The 24,363-nt window shown below is 35.7% G+C and overlaps 2 protein-coding genes across 4 annotated transcripts in view; one reads left to right on the forward strand and one right to left on the reverse strand.

The window, feature by feature from the left end:
- Nucleotides 1-268: 268 nt before the first annotated feature.
- Nucleotides 269-3,600, forward strand: LOC132912607 (nucleoporin SEH1). Of its 3 annotated transcripts, none has more exons than XM_060970155.1 (7): nt 269-339; nt 857-1,070; nt 1,152-1,308; nt 1,371-1,632; nt 1,710-1,940; nt 2,013-2,300; nt 3,198-3,600. In XM_060970155.1, exons 2-7 carry the CDS (start codon nt 960-962, stop codon nt 3,373-3,375), a joined length of 1,227 nt encoding a protein of 408 aa, XP_060826138.1. In that variant the 5' UTR covers nt 269-339; nt 857-959; the 3' UTR covers nt 3,376-3,600. The 3 variants fall into 3 exon arrangements, with proteins under 3 accessions (XP_060826138.1, XP_060826136.1, XP_060826139.1); XM_060970153.1 differs by lacking the exon at nt 269-339 and adding an exon at nt 369-674; XM_060970156.1 differs by lacking the exons at nt 269-339; nt 3,198-3,600 and adding an exon at nt 371-674 and having other exon boundaries at nt 2,013-2,607.
- A 2,709-nt stretch (nt 3,601-6,309) lies between these two features.
- Nucleotides 6,310-24,363, reverse strand: part of LOC132912605 (neural cell adhesion molecule 1-like) — a 296,634-nt gene continuing 278,580 nt past the window's right edge. The window contains exons 7-14 of the mRNA XM_060970151.1: nt 19,905-20,049; nt 19,659-19,789; nt 18,538-18,697; nt 17,737-18,030; nt 13,896-14,204; nt 12,493-12,819; nt 11,703-11,890; nt 6,310-10,488 (exon numbers count right to left, since the gene is read on the reverse strand). Coding sequence (XP_060826134.1) covers nt 10,216-10,488; nt 11,703-11,890; nt 12,493-12,819; nt 13,896-14,204; nt 17,737-18,030; nt 18,538-18,697; nt 19,659-19,789; nt 19,905-20,049 — 1,827 coding nt within the window. The 3' untranslated portion in view covers nt 6,310-10,215. The remainder of the gene's footprint in view (nt 10,489-11,702; nt 11,891-12,492; nt 12,820-13,895; nt 14,205-17,736; nt 18,031-18,537; nt 18,698-19,658; nt 19,790-19,904; nt 20,050-24,363) is intronic.

Raw genomic sequence — 24,363 nt, forward strand, 5'->3', positions numbered from 1 at the left:
TTATTTTATAATACACAGTTCAATATATTTAAATGACATACGTGGTTTGACACGTTATACTCTACAACTCGATGATTATGTATCACAGAGTGTAGTCATGAATCTCTTTACCTGTAACAGAATTTTCTGAAAGACTTGCTTGTCAATATCTATGAGATAAAACTATAAAATAACAAAATATTATAAAATTGTGTTTGAAAAATGGATTGATAAATACATATTATTAGTATGTATTATATTTTATATATATTTTAAATTAATATTACCAGATATTACTAGTGAGAACTAAATATAACTAGCAATATAATACCAAAAAGGAAATCTCCTCTCTGATAAAACGTGAGCGCGCGATTATTCTAATTTTTTCTAGAATATATTTACAATTATTATGATATGTTGTTATGTTTCATTAGCGTAGCAAATATACTTAGTCAATTTTTAAGTATTTTTAAATACATTAACAATATACACGACAAAAGACAATATGTTGATTCACTATACTAGTGAGTGTGCTTTTGTGCACCGGTTCATTGAAATTCATTCAAATAATATACCGAAAACGCAAAGCTTAAGAAATAAGAGAAAAGGTTTTCGATTGATTTAGCATTAATCATACTATTACAAAAATTTTTAATGTACTTTTTCTTTATGTGCTTAAAGTAGTTGTAAAGAATGTTAGTAATATTACTTGTATTGTACAGTATTTTTCTCCTTCCTAATTCAAACACGCTAAATAAATATTGTAAAAAAAATTAGTGAATTGGAATTATAATGTTTATATAATTTTGATGTTTATAAAATATTGAATTATAAGAATTTAGTTTTCCGATATTTTGACAGTGGACTCTTTTTATAGGAAAGTTTCCCAAGTTTTTACCTCCTAACCTCTACGTGTATCGATGCACGCATAAATATTTATTGGATACTATTTTATTCTGTAATACTAAAACGCATCAAAGATGTTCGAAGCACACAGTATCAATGCGGAACATAAAGACTTGATTCATGATATTGCTTATGATTTTTATGGACAACGAATGGCAACATGTTCTAGTGATCAATATGTGAAAGTGAGATTTATATTTTTGTCGTTTGTATTCATACATGCAACGTTATCATAGTCATATATGAGGATTATGAAATTTGTACAGGTCTGGGATGAAGACGAACATGGAAATTGGCATTTATCTGCATCTTGGAAAGCACATAGTGGGTCTGTGTGGAAAGTAACATGGGCACATCCAGAGTTTGGTCAAGTTCTAGCAACATGCTCTTTTGATAGGACAGCAGCTGTATGGGAAGAGATAGGTAGAACTATTATTTTTGCGATTAATTAATAAACAAATAACTATGTTATTAATTTTACTTAGTTGGAGAAGGATCAGGACCAGGAGAACGTGGCATGAGACATTGGGTTAGGAGAACGAACTTAGTAGATTCCAGAAAGTCTGTTACAGATGTGAAATTTGCACCTAAAACTTTAGGACTTTTGTTAGCTACGTGTAGTGAAGATGGTGTAATTAGGATATATGAAGCACCTGATGTTATGAATCTAAGTCAATGGACTCTACAACATGATATTAGTTGTAAACTTCAATGCAGTTGTCTTTCATGGAACCCATCTCTCTCAAGGTATAATAAATTGCTACTGAATTCCTATAATATGTGTTATAGATATAGGTGTCAAATATTCCATTATTTCACATTAGGTTACATCATCCAATGATAGCAGTTGGAAGTGATGATCCAAATCCATCATCCGAGGGAAAAGTTTTTATATATGAATATTCTGAAAGTAGTAGAAGATGGACAAAAACTCAAACATTAAATATTATAGATCCTATTCATGATATAGCATTTGCTCCAAATTTAGGTAGAAGTTTTCACACATTAGCTATTGCATCAAAAGATGTGCAAATAATTATATTAAAACCTATGGTGTGAGTATAAGTTTTAAAATTCGTACAAACATGAAGTGTATAAGAAACTACATGAAGATGTTATTAATATAGGGATAATGCACAAAGTGGTTCATCACGTTTTGAAATTAATGTAGCAGCACAATTCTCTGATCATGATTTTACTGTATGGCGAGTGTGTTGGAACATTATGGGAACTATTCTAGCAAGTTCGGGAGATGATGGTTGCGTTCGATTATGGAAAGATAATTATATTAATAATTGGAAATGTGTTGCTGTGTTGAAAGGTGATGGCACCTCTGCTCAAAGTGCTGAAACTTCTACAGCGGCAACACCACCCAATCATTCAACAGGAATACAACAAACATCTTCTACAACAAGGTACTACAAATTGGGTTCCATCAGTCATCCAAACCAAGTGCCTTGGCATTAGAGAAAATGATTTATTTTTTAACGTACTTAGTCGTTTCATGTTTATTATTTCGTACAATGTGCACACATTTTGTGAGAAATAGTGAATTTGTATTTCTATCATGAGAATTATCTTTTGTTTTTTAACAAAATTATACATCTTTTATTTTTAGTAGTTAAATAGATTTCTATTAATTATAATTTCATAGCATCGTACATTACCCTATTGATTTAGTAATTTGTATCTTTTTGTTGAATAAAATAAGTATAAAGTGTATGTTCCACTAGAAACATTTATAATAAATCCTATCTTATATATAATAACTATTAAAATAACTTTATTGTCTATTCATATCCATTTGAAACAAATTGCTACTTCAAAAAGAGCGGTACCTTGCTATTTTGAATTAGTAAGAAATATATCGTTAAAGAGATTATTAATTGAGAGTATTTTATATTTTGTAATATAACAAAATTCATTAAATGATAAATTTTAGGTGTGTTAATCTCATATATATATAGTTTTGCTCAGCATTAAAATTATTGTAAATATTGAATTATTATATATGTACACTTTGAAAAATATTTTACAAAAGACATATATTTCATTCAATTTGTAACGTATTTTTTTCATTAATAAATGCTGAATATATTACAATACACCTTTTTATTTTTACCTACCTTGGAGTATCGAATAATTCTCAGTGGAAAATAATTGTTGATAACTCCTTTACGTTTTTGGTAATAGTAGATTACCTTACAGTAAGTTTTTTACTGTTATTTTAATCAAGATTTATGTTCTGTTTATAGTATATTTTAATTATATATTGATGACTAATGTTTAAATAAATTTTATTTCGCTTTCAGAGCAGTAACTATAGCAACTGTCACTGCAGAGAAGCCTACAGTTACAGTTATGTGCAGCAATAAATGGCAGGCACCTGTTATAAAAGGTCGTTTTAGTAAATCTGTTTGGTTGGGAAATCCTAGTGAACCAACACCACCTCCACCTCCAATCTTAGAGTATCCAAAGGCAAAAAAGTAACACAGTTATTCAATTTTTGGTAACATTAAAAAATGCGAAGACAAATGACTTTATATTCTTATGTTTAATGATTTAAAAAATTAATTCAAAGAATATGATATGCTATCTTTTATGCACTTGAGAATAATATTTTTATTTTAAGGAGAGTTCATAAAACTAAGACATTTCCAGACATGTATTTACCGTCATTATAATGATATGGTAATAAACAGCAATAGTTAATTATGCGTAAGTATCACTGTTATAAAACTTGTATATATACACTTTGACTGATTTTAGCGAACATTACTTTTTATTACCACATGACATGTTCGTATTTAATTAAAATAAAATACATTCACGACAGAGATAAAGAAGTTCACTTTCCTCTAAACTAAAATACGATGAACTCTTCAATTCAAATAATATTGAATTTATAAATCGGAAAGACAACCTTGGTCAAATTAGAAGCTAAAATTTAAAAAATTATTATACTCTTGCACTAGCATACATTAATTATATACATAGAAATTCCTTATTTCATTAATTTATTATTTAAATTAAACGACATTTCTTAATAAAATAGAAGTATTGAAAAAAGTAACTAAAACATAGTTGAACAATTAACGTAGTAGTTACGAACATCCGTCAATTGACTTCGAAGTGTTTGGTAGCTATGTCGCGAGATTTGTACGTGCGCGAAATTTTAACGGTTCAAAGCAGTTTTATAGTTGTATATGTTCAAAGTATCCGTAAAGTTATTTAATTTTGTTTTGTGTTATAAGTAACAGCTAAAAGAATTCATTTAAATCACCATACACTATGAAACGTGTAACTGAACCTGTTCGTAAGAGCTTGTTGGACGTCATCAGGAAAAATCTCCGTGCTGCTGGTAAGGTAAAGATCCGACTTAATTTAATTATTAATCCTTTAGTGTATTTACGTAGAATATGAAGATAACAGTACAGTTATGCATTTTGTCAAAGAACAAATAAGTTAGTGTTCTCGTTGTTTGAATATACTAATTCATACCGAAGCTCCATCTACTCTCATCGATTCAAATTTTCGAATCTGTACATTCTAGAACAATTTAAGAACATTGTATTATTTGTAGGTTTCATATATAACGCGCGTTGTGTATGTCGGAGCATATATTGGTACAGATACGAGTATAGAAAAGGTATGAAATTAGTAGAGTTAGTATAGATTATGACATACACGTTAATTATAGGAGACGTTGAATAGTGTAATATTATACAGTATTTTTACTATCCGTATAAAAAATATAATTTCCAGAAAATGGAATCTATAATACAGGACTTGCAAGCAGATTATATGAATAATTCCATCAGTGGATTATTTCTGATTTATCCGGATTATTACGTTCACGCATTAGAGGTGTGTGAATGGAATTTCAATTTTTAAATTAAATTTCAAGATTTGAATTTGGTTAGACACATTAGCGATTTCACAAATAAAAGTGGATTCTCTTAAAACTAACTTAAAACTAAAAAATAGATTCTCTTAACATAGGCGCCAGAAGATATAATTTATAGGCATTTCAAAGTATTGTACAATAACCAAACAGAGGACTGTAAAATAGGAAAAGCAATTTTTCTTCCAACTTATCATCATGTCCATCAAGTAAGACTTTTACAATAAATCAAAAAGATAGGGAATAACATTTTTCGATTGGAATTTACAGAGATTCTTTACGGGGTGGTACCACGCGCATATAATACCACCTACTTTGATACAACCGTTAAAATCATACGAATTGGATGATATCCAACAGCAGATGTTAAATTGTTTCAATAAAGTATATATGTTGTGTGATCATATCTCGAACACGCATCACGATCGCGTAAGTTCTTCTGTTAGTGAACTAATAGGTGAAGTTTGCTCGTTTCATAGATGCGATGATTAAGTTTATTGGTCGGTTTTAAAATTAACAGAAATCTTTTTCTTAAAAAGTCAGTTCCGATACAGGATGTTATAAGATCGTTGAGTGACAAACTTACACGACTTTATCCCGAGAGTACGTTGTTAGAATATTTATTGAATGCAGAAAGCCCTGTGATTTTAACTGTTGAAGAGTATTTGAACATATATTCCACAGTTCCATTCATTAACCTTTATTCAGGTAATAACATCATTTGTATTAATTGTCTGTTGATAATTTACGAGTAAAATTTTTATATATAGTATAAATTTCTAGCAAAGTTTTATTAACAGAAAGAAGAATTTTGATTGAATAAAAACGATTATTTATTTCAGAGTATTTACAATATCAAAAAAACGTCTTTTTTTATGGGGTACATGAAATTTGTGTTGGATATCGCTAAACTAATTACATATACAAACTTCATTCAAATGGTTTCACTTTTTTTTTCTTTTGGTTTCCCTTCGCGAAAGCAGCTGGTCAGACTCGATTGTTAAAGATGTACAGGCGACATACGGCTGAAACGGTGCTTTCATTTACTCTTATTAGTCTAAAAAGATTTCTTTGGCTCTTATCCCTGGCTACTGTAAGATACATAGTAACGAAGCAAATTGGTGTGTAAACGCTGGTCGGTATTATTGGATATTTTGTGATCGTCACGCGAATTCCAATAAACATTTCTCTGTGGAAACGCAATCAAATTTTCATACATTAACTAACAAATAATACGCCAATTTCTCATTTTAAACGGGATATCCTACCGTTTTAACAGGTATAAAGTAACATACAACTTGTAATGTAGCATCTCTTAGATCGTTTATAATATATTCATTATTCGTGGAAGAGAATGGAATATGATTCGCGGTGTAGAAAAGTAGATGGTATCTCGTAAAAAGTTTCCGAGGTAAAGATTTTTTACACTAGATTTAGTTTAACTCATTCACTGCCAACTACGAGATATCTCGTACTTCGCGCTACAAATTTAGATGGATTGCAATTGGTGACGGACTAAATTTGGGTTTGGAATTATCAGAAAGGATAAACGAAAATTTTATATAGTAATATTTTATACATAATAATATTTATATAATAATATATAGATTTTATGAAATTCCATGTTTTCTTTAAAATAAAATCTTGGCACTCAGGATAACATGCTCTAAATTTGACCGGCAGTGAATGGCTTAAAAACTTGTTGATTATTCGTAAAATTTACCAAATACACGTGGACTCAAATCGAAAGTTCATTAAGTGCACGTGTACCTATTTGAATTTTTACGATCGATTTCCTCAAAAATTCAAAGTCATTAATTGGTCTTTGCTCGAGATATCACTTCCTTTTGGATTCTACTGCCGGCGAATTACTTCCCATTCTGTATAACACACAGTTAAGCGCAAATCAACAAGAGAACCGTATTTTATAACTTGAATATTCATTTCTCGTCACATTTCATTTCCTACAAACGAAAGCAAGTGTTTACCATTTACAAATATCACAACGAATTAATAACCGAAACAAAGACCAGGTTTCTAAACGAATGATATATGTATTACACAGTCATTTCGAGGGAGCTACTTTTCCGAGTCTCGACGATTTATACAATTTACATACACGAGGACCACAAGATGTTTCACAACTGACCAAATGATTCTGCGCTTGAAGAGCAGCCTCGCGCAATACCAAGAAACGTCTTTAACATTCAGAATGACGACGATTATCTTGCAGATACCATCTGGCCGGCGCCTCGTGATTTGATGTTCTGTACCGGGTTCGAGAAGGAGGATCGTAATAGTATTGATTCGACGAACCAAAGGCATTATACACGCAGGATTACGTTACGTTAAAAATTTGTAAAACTTCATTTGGTTAATTTGGTTATCGACTTGGAATGCCTGTTTTCCGAGCAACGCAGCATACATGTTGGTCGACCTTAAAAAAGAAAAATGAAAAGGAGAACGGAAAGCGATTTGTTTTCGCTACAGTAACGCGTTTTCTCGAACAATAGAACATGATGGTGAAAAGAAATTCCAGTCAATACCGATACTGTCCGGTTTAGACCGTTTCGTCGATATAATTACAGAGAATTGTACTCGAATAAATTATCAAAAGGTTTATTGGCAGTTTGCTTTGAAGATTTATTGCGCTGCTAGCGAAACTCGTTAAGGTCCCGAGATCGTTTGTCGTCGAAACGATACTAGCTCGCCACTATCGTGCCGGGATGAGTTCGTGTAGATTGTTTTTGTTTTCTGTTCAGCCTTTCAGCGTTAAACGTTTAATACAAGGTGAAATAGGCGTTTCGTAACGATTAGTAGAGTTCCCCTTAGTACACTGGCTATGCGCCAACATCAATTCCATCAATGGCAATAATAAATAACGAGATTCGCGCGTTTCACTTTCGGCGCGAGACATATTCATCCTTCTTTTTTTATTTCTTAAATCTTTTTAAATATTAAAGTCAGACACCGTGACTTCGAGGATAAAACTTAACGACTAGCGATCGAAAGAACACATTCATCTAAAGGACTCGAGAAAACGTCTAATTTTCGATAATTGTATTTACACGAATGACTCGTGAAAAACCACTGTCCGCCATTTCCTATCACCGTGTCACACCGAATTATTTATACATACTGAGTGTCCAGGTTTTTCTGCGTCTTTTCCTTCTCTTCTTCTAATCTTTTCTTTGGTTTCGTTTAAATACACGCATACACACAGATGTGTTTATTGTTTATTAGGGAAAAGTGCAGACATTTACAGAGCGAAGCGGAAAGCTTTCTCTTCCTCGCTTCTGCAGTTTTAAGAGCTTAACAATTAAGGAAGCTATACACACTTGTTTTCTCTCCTCTTTCACGAGCTTCTAGTCGCGATCCGTGTATAAAAGCGATACTCGTAACAAACTTTCCTTACCACTTGTCAAAGTGTACCATTCTTGAGTTAATCTTGTATGGAGAATTCTTTATATTCTTTAACCTTTCCGTTCGATCGTCATGGTATAACTTACAGTCAGAAAATTTCGCGACGATGCTCGTAAAATATATCGTGTATGGTCTTTCATAATATTAGAAATATTACGAGTTACGTATTACGAGTTAAAAAAGAACTGTTATTCCTCTGCTGAATTTATTCATTCTTTCAATAAAAAAATAATAAAAGTAATAATGAAATTTGTCAAACTTTCTGGATGTAAGTTACCATAAATAAATATCGACGATCTCCGAAGGAAGAAGCAACTCGAAATTTTTACCAAGTATCGAAACAGATAATAGTACAATTTTTAAGAACAAGACAGGCTTCTATTCGTTTCCTTCCCCCTCTTTCTGTCTTCTTTCACCTCAAACCATTACGCAGAGGGAAAATCGTTACTTTATACATCATACAGATACCGTAATTTTACAATAAAATCCAGAATACTGCATACTGACGAAAGCAACGGGGGATCTCTTTATGTTCGTTCTACTTTCTTCTTTCTTTTTTCAATTTTCTTTTTCCTACATTTTTCTTCCTTTCGCGCTCGATACAACTTGTTTCTAACGTCTCGTCGTTAATTTCAATTTTTTCGGTGATGGAAAGCTGAACGATATGTCTTCTGTGTCCTCGTTTCTTTTTTTTCCTCCCCCACCCCTGTTTAACATCGAACACGCACTCACACGAAATTCTTGTTCCCATTGACTGTTTTAATTTTCCTATCTCGTCACGTCGTGGGGCATCCTCAGTGTACGTTATTCTGGTTGCCTCGACCGATTTTTATACTCATGTACATTATTTATACTTACAACGACTAAACGAATTGTACAGTGTGTATTTTTCCTCCCTCATTGTTCTCTTTTCTTCCCCTTTTTACCATAATAAAAGTGGGAATAAATTGTTATCTTTTTTTCATATCTATTTTTTTATTTGTTTCATCTTTATACTATAGCAATCTGTATAAAATATCCTCCGTATTCAAGGTATATGTACAGCACGCACGAAATCCGTGCATATGTATAAGTATATTTTCTATCAATAATTCGTTCCCGGTTGCACATGCACGCCTTTTACAACGCACGGTAATCTCCGACATTTTTCTCTTTCACTTTCCTCCTCTTTTGTTTTTCTTTTCTCTCTCTCTCTCTCTCTTCCTCTCTTTCTCTCTTTTGTTTCAATGTATTCACACTAGCTCGAGAATCGTCCGTTCAATGTAAAAAGGGCACTTGATCGAACAGAGAGACGCAAACGCGATGCTATCGCTGGAGAGGAAATAAATTCGTTCGAAATACAACCGGCCTCGTTTCCGATTTGCGTGCGAATCTGTATGTATCAGCTCCATTCTTTGCTCGCATCGCATCCGTACACGCAACTGTCGAACGTCTCCTAGACTCCCGAACGATGCGCTTGATTTGGTCGAGGAATGTACAGGGTCTGTTTGTCGTAAATGATCGATGATACGACCATGCTCTTTACTCGTTAACTGTCGAAGAAGAATACCATTAACTATTCGATCTGTCTCTCAAAATTAACGATCTTCGTGAAGTACCCTGTTATAATAGGTAACGATTCTTCTGATATTTTCAAGGTCGCGTAATTCTCCCCCGCCATTTGGCTATACCTCCCTCTACCTTTATTTATACATTTGTTTACTTGCTTACGATACACGATAGTAGGAGGAAAAAGATTAATAACGCTAGATTCGTGAAAAGATTTGCTCGGTGTAATCGGAAGGATCAGCGATCCTTTTGTACTTCGTCTGTGGCTCCCGATTACTGTAACAGAGAACACGTTCGACACGGAATAACTTTAATTATTCATCCGTACGTTCCAACGATGCCGTCAACTGTGTGTACCTGTTACCAGAAAACTTTCGGCACTGATACGCGGCTCGAGAAACAACACGTCGAACGATGCTTGCTCACACGTGGCTGGTCTGCGAGCGACAAAAATGTCACACGGAGCTCTCCCTTTTCGCCATCACGATCGGTGTGCTTATCTTGCCATCTTTCTGCGACTGGATGCAACACTGCGCTGGAATCCTTGCCTCCATGTCCTTGGTCATCAAGGCGCCGCTGGGACAGGTTCTGCTGACGACACCGACACCAGTGTAGAGTATCGGCGGGCTCATCGTCATCGACATTGATTGAACGCTTTGACTCGGCCAGTGTTGCCTCGGCAAAGTGCAAACGCCGCTTTGATAGTCATCGCCCACTATCGGCTGAAACTGTAGTTCATGCGTGCTGGGTGATCGATGCTTTTTGAATGTTTTAGTTTGAAATTATGGTCATTAAGTATGGATGGGATAGTAATCGTTTTATTGTAGTGTCATTTAGAACGAAGCTAATCGTTAGAGTCGATTGTACGTATACAGTATAGAATATAGAGGATTCTATGAGCATTATGAGAGAAATTACTATAGTTAGTGTAGCAGGATGCGAATAGATTATTTCATATGCAAAACTAAGTTAAAAACGTGGAGTAAAATGTAGATGATAGGATGAAACGATACGCTTTGAACGTTTCAGTTTGAAATTGTCATTAAGAATTGATAGGATACTAATCGTTTTATCATATTTTCGTTTAGGTTATTTAGAATGAATGGAGTTGATCGTATAGACAGTTGTGGAAGCAATCGAAGAGAAATTACTATGGAGAGTGTGACAGGATGCGAGTAGATTATTTTATATACAACAACGAGTTAAAGATGTGGAACAAAATGTAGATGACTGATGCCTTTCGAATGTTTTAGTTTGAAATCGTTATTACAGGTGGATGGGATTGCGATCGTTTTATTCTACTGCCATTTAGAGACGAAGCTGATCGTTAGACGTATAAAATTGATTGTGTAGACGGTTGCATAAGCATTCAGAGAGAAATTGCTACGGCGAGTATGACAGAATGAGAATAGATTATTTTATATGGAAAAATAAGATAAGAGCTTCAAATGAGATGTTTTTGTTGGAAGCTTTGTTTTCAAGAAAATTGAATTTGAAAGCTTGTTAAGCACATATGAACTCGACTAATTCCCGACTAGATGAGAATGACCGTAGGTTATTATACGAAATGTAGAATAAAATTTGTTCGTTGAAAGCCTCGATTTCGAGAATATTGAATTTGAATATACTTAATCAAGAATTATAGAATTCAGTACACGCGTGCTCGATGAATTTTCAAATTTCATTTTCTTGAAAATGAAGCATTAAATGAACCAATTTTGTTCTACATTTTCGCCTTATTTCCGTATGTGGAATGGTATCCTGACCAGTCGCATGTACCACGCAAACCCGCCTCGTTTTCTAGACGCTTAAAGCAACGGAAAAGTTGAAACACCTGGCTGGAAGTTAGTTTTAGGATGGAATATGTAGTTGGAACTAGAGAGTAGAAGCGAACGTGTAACTGGGGATAATCAGGGGACGCATTAGTGAAAATTGAACTTACGCTTTTATGTTTCGTCAGATTCGAGAATTCGTGCAACGGCATGCCGTTACGAATGGTGCAGTAGCCAACGTAACTGCCGTGACCGCTGACGGAAGTAACCGTCGACTGCTCCAGCAAACTTCTCGACGGTGACGTTTCGATCGTCGACACGAGCCGCCTCTTTCTCAGGTACTCCGATGGCTCGTCGCCTGTGTACATATAGTATTTTCAAATTGCTTTTAGATACTTCGCTTTAATCCTTAATTGCTACAGCGAAGTGGAAACAAGTTTATTCTCTAATGGATAAATATTTCTGCAGGATATTTGCGTAAAGTCGTGCTTTTGTAAACTTAAATGAAGTGGAGGGAATTTAAGCAGAAATTTATTTCGCTCGGTAAATATCACAACGAGTGCTATATTTCGGATGTTTCACATATTTTTGCACGTTGTGTGCATTCTTGCAATTTTAAATTTCCTGTTAAGGTACTTCAATAACGAATTGTTAACTTCACGAAAGAACCTATAAATTTATAAGATTTAGCCACGTAAAAGCCAATTTCAATCTCCATTGTTTGATTTGAAAAATTTAATCGATCACCTACTCTGGTATTAAAATTAATCTCACAACGTTTGAATTATGAAAGCAAAATCCTGCAAAGTTTAAAGTCGAGGAGCGTGTTTGATACTTTAAAAGTGAAGTATATACAGAATTGGTAAGAAAAGAAGAGTTATGGCAAGAAACGTTTTGTAAATTTTAAGTCAATTTATACGTAGTCGATCTGATTGAATCAATCGATAAAAGCACACAAACCTGTGATTTGTTGAGGTATGATGTCTGGATTCTTCTCGTCGTTTTCGCTTATGTCACCGCTACTCTCGAGTTTCCTGAACGGACTGCTAGGATGTTTCTCATCCGTGAGCAGACTGCTTCCCTCGCGAAACCTCAGCTCCCGTTGGATAGGGATCGTTTTCGTTTGTTTGCCATGATCCTCCATCTGAGACTTACTTTGCTCGTCTACCTGCGTGTGCTGAAGTTTCAGCACGATCACCACTATCGCCACGACGATGATCAGAGCGACCACCACGCCAATCATCACGTTCACCATCGGCATTAGTCTTATATTCTGTCTTGGTCTCTCTAAAATTACAGTTATAAATGTATAATTTCTTCCTTTTTTTAACGTCTTGCAACAAGAGATTTCACGTTTAGAAATTAATATTGCGCAATATACTTTTTAAAATGTTAAGCTTTTCATTTCTGTCAGTTTTTGGGCGTGATAATGAAAGTTTGTTGTTTCCTTTTAATGACTTGCAGGGTTTCAAAGGAATAAACTTCACATTTACAAGTTAAGATCGAGCAATATTTTCCCTTGAAATTGTAGAGTTCTCAATTTTGTCAGTTTCTAGATGGAAAGATTAGAAATTTGTTGTCAAATGTCAATTCCAATTTTAACGTTCTTTTAATTCTATCAATTTCTGGATAGTAAAAAGGAGGTAGATACGTGGGTAAGGACGAGAGCAGTAATTACGATTAGTCGAAATGGATGCGAAGTCATCTACGCAGTAAAGCGAACGAACTAGTTCCACGGCACAATGAAACAATTTCCCGCTGCGATGGATGAATTATTTCGCGTACAAAGATCTTGTTGCGAACATGAATTGAAATTTATCCTCTCCACTGGCCCTGTCTTTTGTTCTTTGTTCAAAGTCGTTTCGCAAATTCGTTCCATTTATCCGTACGCGGTACCAGGGTGGTTCGTTTTCATAGTTATGGATCACCGAAAAATTTTTGGCTCAGTTTCCTTTTATTTCATATGGAAGAGCTTGCAGATCGTAAAATATATCATGTGCAGCCTTTAAGCTCAATTGCGCAAAGATGAAAGTAGCATTTTATAAAAGTTCCGAGAATTTCCTATAAACGGATAAAAGTCGAAATTTCTCAAATAAATGAACAGATTAAAATGCAAATAGCATCGTAAAAGGCAGTTGGGTAGAGAAATCTCCATTTTAAAAAGGATTTAAAGCGTGAAACAAAAAGTTTCTTCATTGAAAGCCACCATAATTCTCAAAAACACCGTGAATCAAGAAAGACTGTATCAGCAACTTGTTATACAATATAAGAAAGAAAGGAAAAGAAAGAGAAAAGACAAGCTATTACAGGGACAAAGGTGGAGAGTAAAGTAAAATAACACAGAACGTATGATTTATACCCACCTGACTCTGACGTTAATTGTTTTTCAGGTAGCCTGAGGGTTCCAGCCTGCACTACCATCGCCTCGCTGCGCCCTTTATCGTTGTACGCGTATATGCAGGCCTGATAAAGGGCGCCTGACTCCAGCTGAGTAACACTAAAACGCGGCACCATCGATGTCAGATTAGCACGCAATTCTTGGCTGTTGCTTTCTCTTACTTCCAGAAGAAAGGACTGCGGCAAACCTCCGTTGAACCCCTCAGCGCATCGCACCGAGAACGAGTTCGTCGATGTGTTGGAAGTGGTGCAATTGTGAACCATATCCGGTCGACCTGGTACAGAGACCGGTAAGGTAATTTTTACGTAGTACATTCAATATTGTGCGTCTTAAAAAATCATCTTTACGCTGGTATTGCTTCTGTTATTGCTGGATCGTAATACGCGAAAATAATCGTCGTCGTGAGACCTTATCTTTAATCTCGATAGTTTACGTTTGTTTGCTCGTGTTTTTTTGCTTCTACCAGAATCTTTACACGAGCAACTTTTAGGGTTTTAGAGAAATTGCGAAAGACTTCAAGTGGAAAAAAAATGTTATATCAGGTTGAACGATGCACGAATTTAAGGATTTGGACGATTAACTGTAAAAGCTCGAGTGATCTTGTTTTCAACAGGCACTTAACATTTTCTGGGGCAACATGAATTATCGAGACGGATCGCGTGGAAATCATGAGCACGTCGTAAAGTTTTTTATGATAACTTCGAGACAGCTTTTATTCCGTTCTACATGAAGGGAATCGAACGTTTTGAACGTAATACAGTTAAAGTTTAAAAATTCCTCTGAACGATGAAACGCAAGTAATCTGGCGCCTATGTTTGCAACATTGCGATGATCTTGCGCACGCTTCTTATTTTGTTGGAAGCGAATTGTTCGAATTTTATAAAAAAAGGAGATCATACCGCCTGAAAAGACGACGATACGCTAAGGGTCGAACTAGATTCGTGATACGTTCGAGGATTTCACAAGTGAAGATAGATTACTAATAAGACAGCGACGAAATTAACAAAATTTCAACCTGCAGCCCCCTATTTGTCGATTTATTCTCTCGTATATGCAATTTAGTTATTTATCTTTTCATTTCATTAAGACCACAGAACTAATTACTTGCTACATTAAAAATGGTTAATCTCATTTTTCTAACATATTTTCATGCCTATGTTCAGAGATTAATTAGTAGGAGCAAAAGAAGGGTGAAATTCGTTCTAGCCTGCTCTATTGATAGAATAGGAAGCTATTGCATTAAAGGTGCTTAATGTCGGTAAATGGAGCGAAGCAATGGATAGATACAGTGTACTTTAATGGAGAGTAATTAAAAATACTACAAAAAAAAGGAGACGGATAGAAGAAAAAAGGTAGAGTGAGGATATGTTCGTGTAACGGCGGCACGGTAAAGAATAATTTCGTTGGGATATATTAGATTGACAGAGTGCAGCACTTTACGTTTCGTTCTGCAACTAGAAACGCGTTTCCTTTATGGCAACATAAACAAGGTGCGAGGTGGATTCTGTTTAAACTTATTTACCGGAGCTCCCAACTATCATTCTTTGTTCTAGCGTCTTCTTAAAATTCCCGAATAATGAAAATGTTTTTCGAGGCAACAACGTCGCGAATACAACGTTCGATAATGCCTGTGTAAACGGAGGAAACGTTCTCGGGGAATTCTTTTTTCGCAAATTATCATATTCCCGCTAAACGTAAGATAAACGTGCTATCTGCGAAATATTTGAAAACTTCGTAACGCGGTTGCGTTATACGTCAAATAAAGCTTCGCGCGATTACGAAAGACGGCGCGATTTTATGCAAATATTAGATAGTCAGACTTTTACCACGAACTCGTGGTATTTTGTTGACGGTGAAGAATAATTAGCGGGGTAAAGGGAGGGGGCTGACGAAAATGCGACGGGACGGTTGAAAAGCGGACAAAAATGGCATCAAAGGAGCAGCTGGAAAAATTGCTTGGTATTCGTTGTCATCAAAAGAAAAGAGCAAAACAACAATTTGTTATAATCACTCGGTGTGAATTTCCATTTGGTCCCTTTGCTTTTAATTTCCTGAAATATCTCGTGCGTCTATCCCCACCGAGAAGTTTTCTTTTGTTGAAAACTGGCCGAGTTTTCCTTTGAATATAGTAATTAATTCTCTGCTCTCGCATTAAAAAGTTTTCATGATTTCTATAGACAGTTAAGAGATCCTCTAGTGATAATCGTAAGTTTTTGTTTTTGTATAGTATAACACCGGTGAAATATCTCCGTTTGTTTGGTGATTTGTGAGTAATGAACATTCGGAATTCCTTTATTTTTCGACACGCTTTTTGGCGTTACATTCGAGTAGCCATTCTTTTTTGTCACGCAACAATTGGATCGCTTCAGTAGTTCGATGGCCGCGTTCGTCGTAAAAAAAGGGCCATCCATGCATGGATTCCCACGCATACACAGACGTGATAACGAACTTCCGTTTTAATCCCGGAACTCCTCGATTTTCCACGGCGGGATTGTCGCTTTTGAAAAGTCAGCATAGCAGCAGGTGGGGATTTTTTTTTGTAATTACCATCAGACCGCGGGCACGTTTCATTTTTTCCCTTGCATTTCAAGTTTTATTCGTCCATTTTCAGCTTACAAATTTTCCTCGATCGACAAACTTGCATACGTGTTCTTCGTATTTCGAAAAAAGTGAGGAAAAGTTACCACGTAGCCGGTAATAACGATTTATGTTAATGCTTTGGTCGAGAGATTAAGGCGGTGGAGAAACTTAGGAAAATTTTATGCTAGTTATCGCACAGACGAGTAAAAATGGAACGACGACTGACCGGACAAGTGAAATCGGACGCTATCTTGTCAGACGAATAGACCAGGCGTGGTATCTGATCGAACAAGTAGCTTGAGACGGTATCGTATCAGACTAGTGAAATGGGACCGTGTTTAGTCAACCAACTAGAATGGCACAAGCTTATCCCAGCGTAATATTTTAAGTAATTTGCATTTCTCGATGCATCTTTCGACACGGTATTGTGCTTACTAGTAGAGCAATTCGTTACTTACCTGTCACAGAATTCTCTACAATTTCTACGGATATATCATGGTTTCCTTGGCAGTAGATCTTGCAGTTCTTCATTTTTATTAACTAGTTACTAATGAGTAAAGTTTTTTAAAAATATTACTATTCTGTTAATTCTATTATGAATTATGAATTATACCTTTGAATGATTTAATATTAAATCAGTGTAAAGAAACTCAAGTATTTTATATTTGTTGCACGCGTAATTATCTGAACTCGTCATACAGAATTGTTTGTATTTTATACGCTGACATTTCTTTGCGCGACAATAAATATTTCCTGTGGAAAAGTCAAGAGAAAGTAGAATTCACACTCTTCTCAGTTTAGTTAGTGCGCGCTTGGTCAAAACTTGCGGACTGTAAATTATAAAGGTATTTTTATTCAAATGTGTTGACCCTTTGGCTCTATAATAATTCACGTCTGAGAAAGAAGTTATTTAATTTTATTTCAAATATAAAGTCCGCAGTTATTAAAGAAATTCTGCCCGAAAGCTGCATGAAAATGAGTTTTCTCGTTTTCTGTCAAGAAAATATGTTAATACCCCCGATATAGATACAAAAAAACCTTCCACTAAAATTCCAAGAGTTAAAGAAATTCATCGCAAATCTTTTCTAATTTCTCGAATCTCGGTAAAATCTTGAAAGATCGAAACGAACGAAATAAGGGAATCGCGCGCGTTATATTGTTCGAATATCGAGTTTCATGGTCGAGAGGAATTTCCATGATCGAATTACCACATAAAGATACCTCACCGGCCGGTATGATGTGATAGACGCAGGGCACTTGTTGATGTCCTATTCGATTGGTGGCCCAGCAGAGCAACGTGCCGTAATCCAATTCCGTCATGGGTGTGTAAGAGACGATCGAGGATGTGCCAGCCCTGGCGATATGACTCGCGGCTACGTCGATACTCTCGGCGGAGTTGTTGAAGGTCCAGCGGAATTGAACCTCAGGCGGGTTCGCGTCCACTTGGCAAGATATGTTTGCCTTTTCTTGTTTCGCCACTCCATGAACCTTCGTCTGATTCGGTTTGCAGGTGGGCGCGACTGGAATTCAAGATTTGAATCGTTTCAGTTTTATTCTACGCGTCTATTCTAGGATTTTGATCGAATTTTCTCAGAAGAGATCGAGATTTCTTTTGATTTTATTTTATGGTTCCGTAGAGACTTCGTATGCGACTATTTTATTTAATAATTAGAAGAAACAAATATATTTATTGTATCGTATAATATAATAATTAAGGAGAAGGAAATATTAGGCTTCATGAAAAGTTCAGTAGCAAAATTTCAGGAGGTAATATATATTTTTATAGATTTATATCTTGTTGAATGATATATGGTTCATTTGTTTCGATAACTTTCTATCACATTATCTTCTTCATTTTATCACACTTTATTCTTGCAGTGTTTATTTATTAGCGTTTATAACGTTTGTTTTATTACTAATAGAAACGTCTTAATTTGTCGGGAAACGACGTTTAATTGCCCGATGCTAAGAGAACGGAAATTGTCTTGCGGACCGTCTGATCATTTATTTAGGTGGGTGACACGTACACATTACGTTCAAATAAAACGGAGAGCTTTCCCCATCTCCTTCCGTGTTGTATCCAACACAGGTGTAATTGCCTGCGCTTTTACGGTCGACGCCTTGCAACACCAAGCTTTGATTACTGATTATGATACCCTGTGTGATGTTGAGATGAAGAGTTTTTTCCTGGAACAAAGGGTGATTGATGCAATGCTGATGAGTCACAGATTGTACACTTACGACTGATATAATCCATGCAAAGTAATACGAAATTTTGCTTCAATTATATCCAAGCAACATGGTTTTCAGCGTTAAGATTTAATTTCCAAATATTAATAATCCTACGCCAAAATGGAATTCTGAACACGGAATGTTGCAAATAAATTTCCTAGTCTATAGAAAATATCAGCGTGAATTTTTCAACGTTGTTGAAAAATACAACGAAGTAAGCTTGGTACTCGTGATCGACGTTGTTACAGAACTTTGAATACCCTTGTTTCGGTCGAACTTCACATCGCTTCCCTTACTTCTGTACTAATAGGGTGGCGGCATTGTGGTTCTATACTCTTTCGACTCACATGCGAAGCTTCGTGAAACTTCGTAAAATCCGAGAACGGGCTACTTGCGAAACTTTTTGATCCTCAGAAAACAGGTTTTGTTTAAATTAATTTTAAGCTGACATGCCGAGACTGTTCCGTTCGTAATCACGGAAAATGAAAGAAGCATTCAAACGCACGAAGAGCGTGCGTTTGAAATTGTTATGAATATAAGAGAAAGTATCAGTTAGATTATAAATTCTGAGAGCACTGAACTAAATTGTAACTTTTGGGGCTTAGAGCCCCAAGCAAGCGTAGATGAATTCGAATGCTGAAGACGGTAATACGAAGAGCTAAATCTCGATTATCCACTAACAATAAGTCACTGCAAAGATTTCTTACGTAGAAGTAATTAAAAATAAAAATTCTAAATTTAGAATAATCGAAACCGAAAATAATAATCGAAGTTTCAGTACCTAAATATCAATTCCGAGTATTATAAATTGCTTAAGCGCGAATGGAGTGAAAATTTTCACAATTTTACGACAGAAGATAGATACGACTGATATCAAACGTAAGAACTGGATTAAATCGATTACAAAATTGCTTACCAAGTGTCGCCATTCAACCTTGTAAACGGGTGGCTCGGCATGAATCAGACAGTCGAAGTAGACGTCAGTTCCTTCGCGGATCGCGTTAGGATTCAAAGAGGTGCCCAGCTGTATCCGCGTTTCCGGCGTGTCTGCAAATTGAAAACGTCAATATGTCGATGGTGCCGCGGTGAATAATCGTAACTGATCGACACGGGCTTTGGAAGCATTATGGCTTCTGCAGGAATGTGTCTCTAATACGCTTACACTGTATCTCGAGCACCCAGTCGTCTTTTATCGACTCGGCTCCCATGATTGGATGTTCAGCCCGGCACGACAATTGTCTACCAGCATCTGCTTTGGTCGCCATGAAAGATAAGATACTGGTGGTCGTGTTCCCATCGCTCGAGGTCTGTAACAGCATTATCATAACTTCCCTTTGCGCGACTATGTTTTCCTCCTTTTATTTCTACTTTCTGTCTTTTCTTTCTTACGTCTGGTTTAATTTTATCGTTCGTTATTTTGTTTGGATTGAAGCGAGTTCGAGATGTAGGAAACGAAGAGACTTGTTTCTACGATAATTGAAAGATAGTTGACGAATTTCAAAGTGGGGGAGAGTCATAGAAGATAAAAACATGACTTTCTCAAATTCATCTTAGAATATATTATTATTTATACGTATTATTTGTAATTTTTCTGATAGATTTATGTGATAGCAAATAAAATTGATTAGCAAAGTCTCTGAGAGCCTCAATTATGAAATAGAATTTCCTGGCTGTTAAATAATTTCAGGGTTGACATGCATTCGTGGATATGGACTTTTATGAAAAATCGAAGAAATTTTGAATGGAACTTTTTCTCTCTTGACTTTATGCATCACAAAACGTAGCCGTATTCCTTCTTATTGGTAGTTGTACATCCCTGGCTACTCAGTAGTAAACTTTGAAATACTACGCCAATGTAATTGTCAATCTACTGTAACAGGCTTAGAGAGGAACGCCTTGAGTGCATTATCTTGCAGAAATAGCTTAACGCGGAGTTTTCTTAGTCTAAAATGTCCATTGACTCAGATATTTTCTCGCGGATCTGTTCAGTTTTATGGTAAACTTTACGACGTTGAACTCTGAAATTGACTTGCACAAGATATATTGTTATAGCAGCTGAGTTGCGCCTTGCACTTGCCTTGTTGTTATCTTATATCTGACTTATTGAAGAAGCTATATGCATCTGAAAGTTTTCAAGTATTTGTTAAGACTCTACTGTCTTTGCACTTCTTAATATCCCTTCCATTTGTTTTCGAATCAAAGTTCCTGACTTTAATGTCATGTCTATTAACTTTCTCCTTCCGTTATCATTTTTCAGGAATTATATAATTAACGAGTTAAAGATTCTGACGTTGATGGATGTTAACTTTGGGTCGATAGATTTTGACGAAGTTGATTACTTTTAATAATAGCGTCGCCATGAAGATCAGGCAAAGAGAAATAAGAAACGAAGAGCACCATCAGTAATTTATCGTCGAGATAAAGTTTAGAACCTATTTGCCACTTTTTCATTAGTGTTCCTGATGATAACAATAGCGATATATTGTTATTAACCATTGATGCATGGAAGGGTGATTTCCACGAAATCACAAATGGTCTTTCGATAAAATTGGAAAGTTGAAAATCATTGTAAAAGGTGAAACAGTAAACAAAAAAGATCTTTTTAATGGAAAAAATATGTAATTCTTTGTATGTAATGCTAGAATTACCAACAGTTAAGACGAAGTATTTCTATCAAAACCAGCCAAAATGACTGGTCTTTAAAAAATACGCAATAATCAAATATTTTTATATTTGTTGATTTATTATATTCTTACAAAAGGAATTCTATGCTTTGTAGTAGTACATTTTTAGTATTATTAATCCATCTGGGACCACGATCCATAAATGAGGGTTGGCACATTTATAAAATTGTAGAACCAGCTATTTTGATTGGTGTGGTAGTTCTAATGTTAAATAAGGATTAAAAGATTTCAATTCTGTAAATTTCGAGTGTCAACTTTAAATCAGTATCTTTTGCTACTTGTAACAATTATAATGCTTATCGTTCGATGAATCTTCGAAAAAAATTCTGAATTTACCAAATGTCTCTCGTGTTCTCCGCATTGAAGTTATTCTCCATTTTTGCAAAAACTCGTCTTCCTCTCCGAAAACTGCCGATTAATATCGCGTGGCAAACAGAATATTGATTTTACGGTTTGATCGTAATCTCGTGACTTCGAACTTGACTCGAGTTATAAATTTAAATTTTCTTTTTTCTTTCGATGTTCCATCCGATCAACATATAAATATTCGAGACGCGGAGATTGAGAGACTGACAAAATAAAAGCGAAGGGAAGGACACTAGCTAGGAAGGAAACGGAAAAAATATTGTTCTAAAGTTGATGCTTCTCATTCCGCGCGACTTTGCGCTGCCGCGTATATAAGAAAGTTAAACAAAAGAGGATGAGACGTAAGAAGAAATACGAGGAGGAAGTATAATCTATAGAAGTATATCGGAGGAAACGAGATCGTTCTTTTTCTTCCTCAACTTCTCTTTCTTCTTCCTCTTCCTTTTCCTCTTCCTGTAATCTCGCAGTTTGGAAACTTTCGTTCCGGCCGTTTTGTTTCTCTACTAACGCGCCTTACGTTTTACATCGTCCTGCACCGATATTTTTCACCCGAACGAACGAACTATTTTCAATAATCTTTACGCGTAAGGTACAGTTTCTTCGTACTATCTGACCATCGTTTGCCTCACCAACTCTTGAAGTTCATATTGCGAAGTGAGCTTCTTGTACGATAATTTTTCGATTAATAATATCAGCGAATTTGCAAGTGATATATTAGAGGTTTATTATAATTTTAGGTCGAGTAGTTAGCCAGATGGATTGTAACATGTTGCTAGTAAAATTTTATTTGGGTTGGTAACTAATTTGTTCTTGTTGAAGTGATCGCCACTTCTAAGAAAACTCTACATCTGGTCTTCGGTTTTCTCAAGCGCTAAGGTCATCGATAGCGCATAGACAAAAGAATGCGTCGATGACAGACCATAAGCGGTACACGTGCGATGTTGGCTTCAGGGTTCTTTTAGCCTCAGGGTAACAGTGCTAGCGTGAGGATCTGGACCAGCTTACATTGTATTCCACACTTTGTACTTTAATATTCACAATATATATACTTACAATACCTTACAATTTACCCACGCGTTTCTTTAATTCCACACACACCGAATAACCTTAACAGTTCTTGCTATTCGATAGAATTTATACTGGCGAGCTGTACTTGAGGGTTGTAAAATTTTACTAATAATATTAGTTCAGAAGTATTCGTATCTCATTTGTATCTAATGAAGAGAAAATGCTGTACTCAGCATTTTTTGGAAATATATCTGTCCCGATAACAACTATTAGATAAAATATCAACTCATAGCCAGATAGTGAAGTACTACTATACATATTCGACCAACCTCTGTTGTCACATTTCGTTTACAGATGCACGAAGCAGAAATCTATAAACAATCTGCTGATTATTGTCCTCCTATTTTCTTCAAACTTTTTCTATCTTACCCATGTCTTACAAAAATTTCCAAATACTCTCGATAAATTTCGATTCGGTAATCGCTTAGAGACAATCGCGACTCGTGCACCGAGTTGGACATCGAGTATTCGTATCCGAAACGAGGCGAAACGTCTCTTAAATCGTGTCCAAATCCCCGAGGCTGGCCATTGTTTTTCAACGAAGGACATTCCGTCCGGGGCTAATTAATGGTCGGGTCGTTGTATATTCCCGATTCTCATGACCCGGTCGATTTCCCTTAATTACGCGGCCGTAACGAGAGCATGGAGTCGCGAGGGTAGCAGCAGCGTTATCACGTCGCTGGTTTGCTCTCGATTTAAATTATTCGCCGTCTAATGGCGCTTTTAACGTGGCTTAAGCCGTGGCACACGTGAGCTCGTGATAACGATATCCTGGCACGCTATCGCAAACGGACCGGTACACGACGACGGAACACGCGCCAAGTACACGCACGCGGAGAACAACGTATTTTACAGCTGCTCTAAGAGGCCACGCCAAGTAGGGATTACAAGTTATGCTGAGTGCTTCGACGATGCTAAATCGAATCTTACGTCCACCCTGTTTTACTCTGTTCGACTCTCTACTTCCTCCATCTACACGAGTTCCCGCGTGACTAGTCTCCCACAGAAAAGCGATATTCACGGTACATCATCTTCAGATACACTGCCGTCCATGTGTATTTCGATATCTGGTTCAATTTGATTAAAAGATTAATACGTTTATTATATCTTGAAAGTTCAAGTAAGGTAGAGTTATTTGAGTGAAATCCAATTTTGAATAGCAAATAATCAAATTTGTTGTATATTACGAGACAGTATTAGTCTTTAATATAATAGCGAAAGAATGAGATTTCAATATCATATACTCTAGACCCAGGAAGAAAATATATCAAAAACTTGACTCAGGTGTCTCCGCAGGATTAATTTTCATCTACCTTCGATTATTACTTTTTTATTTATACTAATCAGTATCAGCTATTTACCAATATTTGCCAATCACATATTGTTTGCTCGAGACAAGATCACGGATCAAAATTAAATTAAATTCGTTTGAAGTATATCTTATATATTTGTAATAATTCGAAAGTATTCGAATACTTATGGATGATTATATCGATTCACGAA

This window comes from Bombus pascuorum, chromosome 12, assembly GCF_905332965.1.
Source record: "Bombus pascuorum chromosome 12, iyBomPasc1.1, whole genome shotgun sequence".
In the NCBI taxonomy this organism is placed as follows: domain Eukaryota; kingdom Metazoa; phylum Arthropoda; class Insecta; order Hymenoptera; family Apidae; genus Bombus; species Bombus pascuorum.

Excerpts from the sequence above, each read along its gene's own strand:
- LOC132912607 (XM_060970155.1), top strand. The coding sequence starts at position 960 with ATGTTCGAAGCACACAGTATCAATGCGGAACATAAAGACTTGATTCAT. Across the intron at positions 1,941-2,012 it reads ATTATATTAAAACCTATGGT|GGATAATGCACAAAGTGGTT; the intron begins GTGAGTATAAGT and ends TTATTAATATAG. Across the intron at positions 2,301-3,197 it reads CAAACATCTTCTACAACAAG|AGCAGTAACTATAGCAACTG; the intron begins GTACTACAAATT and ends TTTCGCTTTCAG.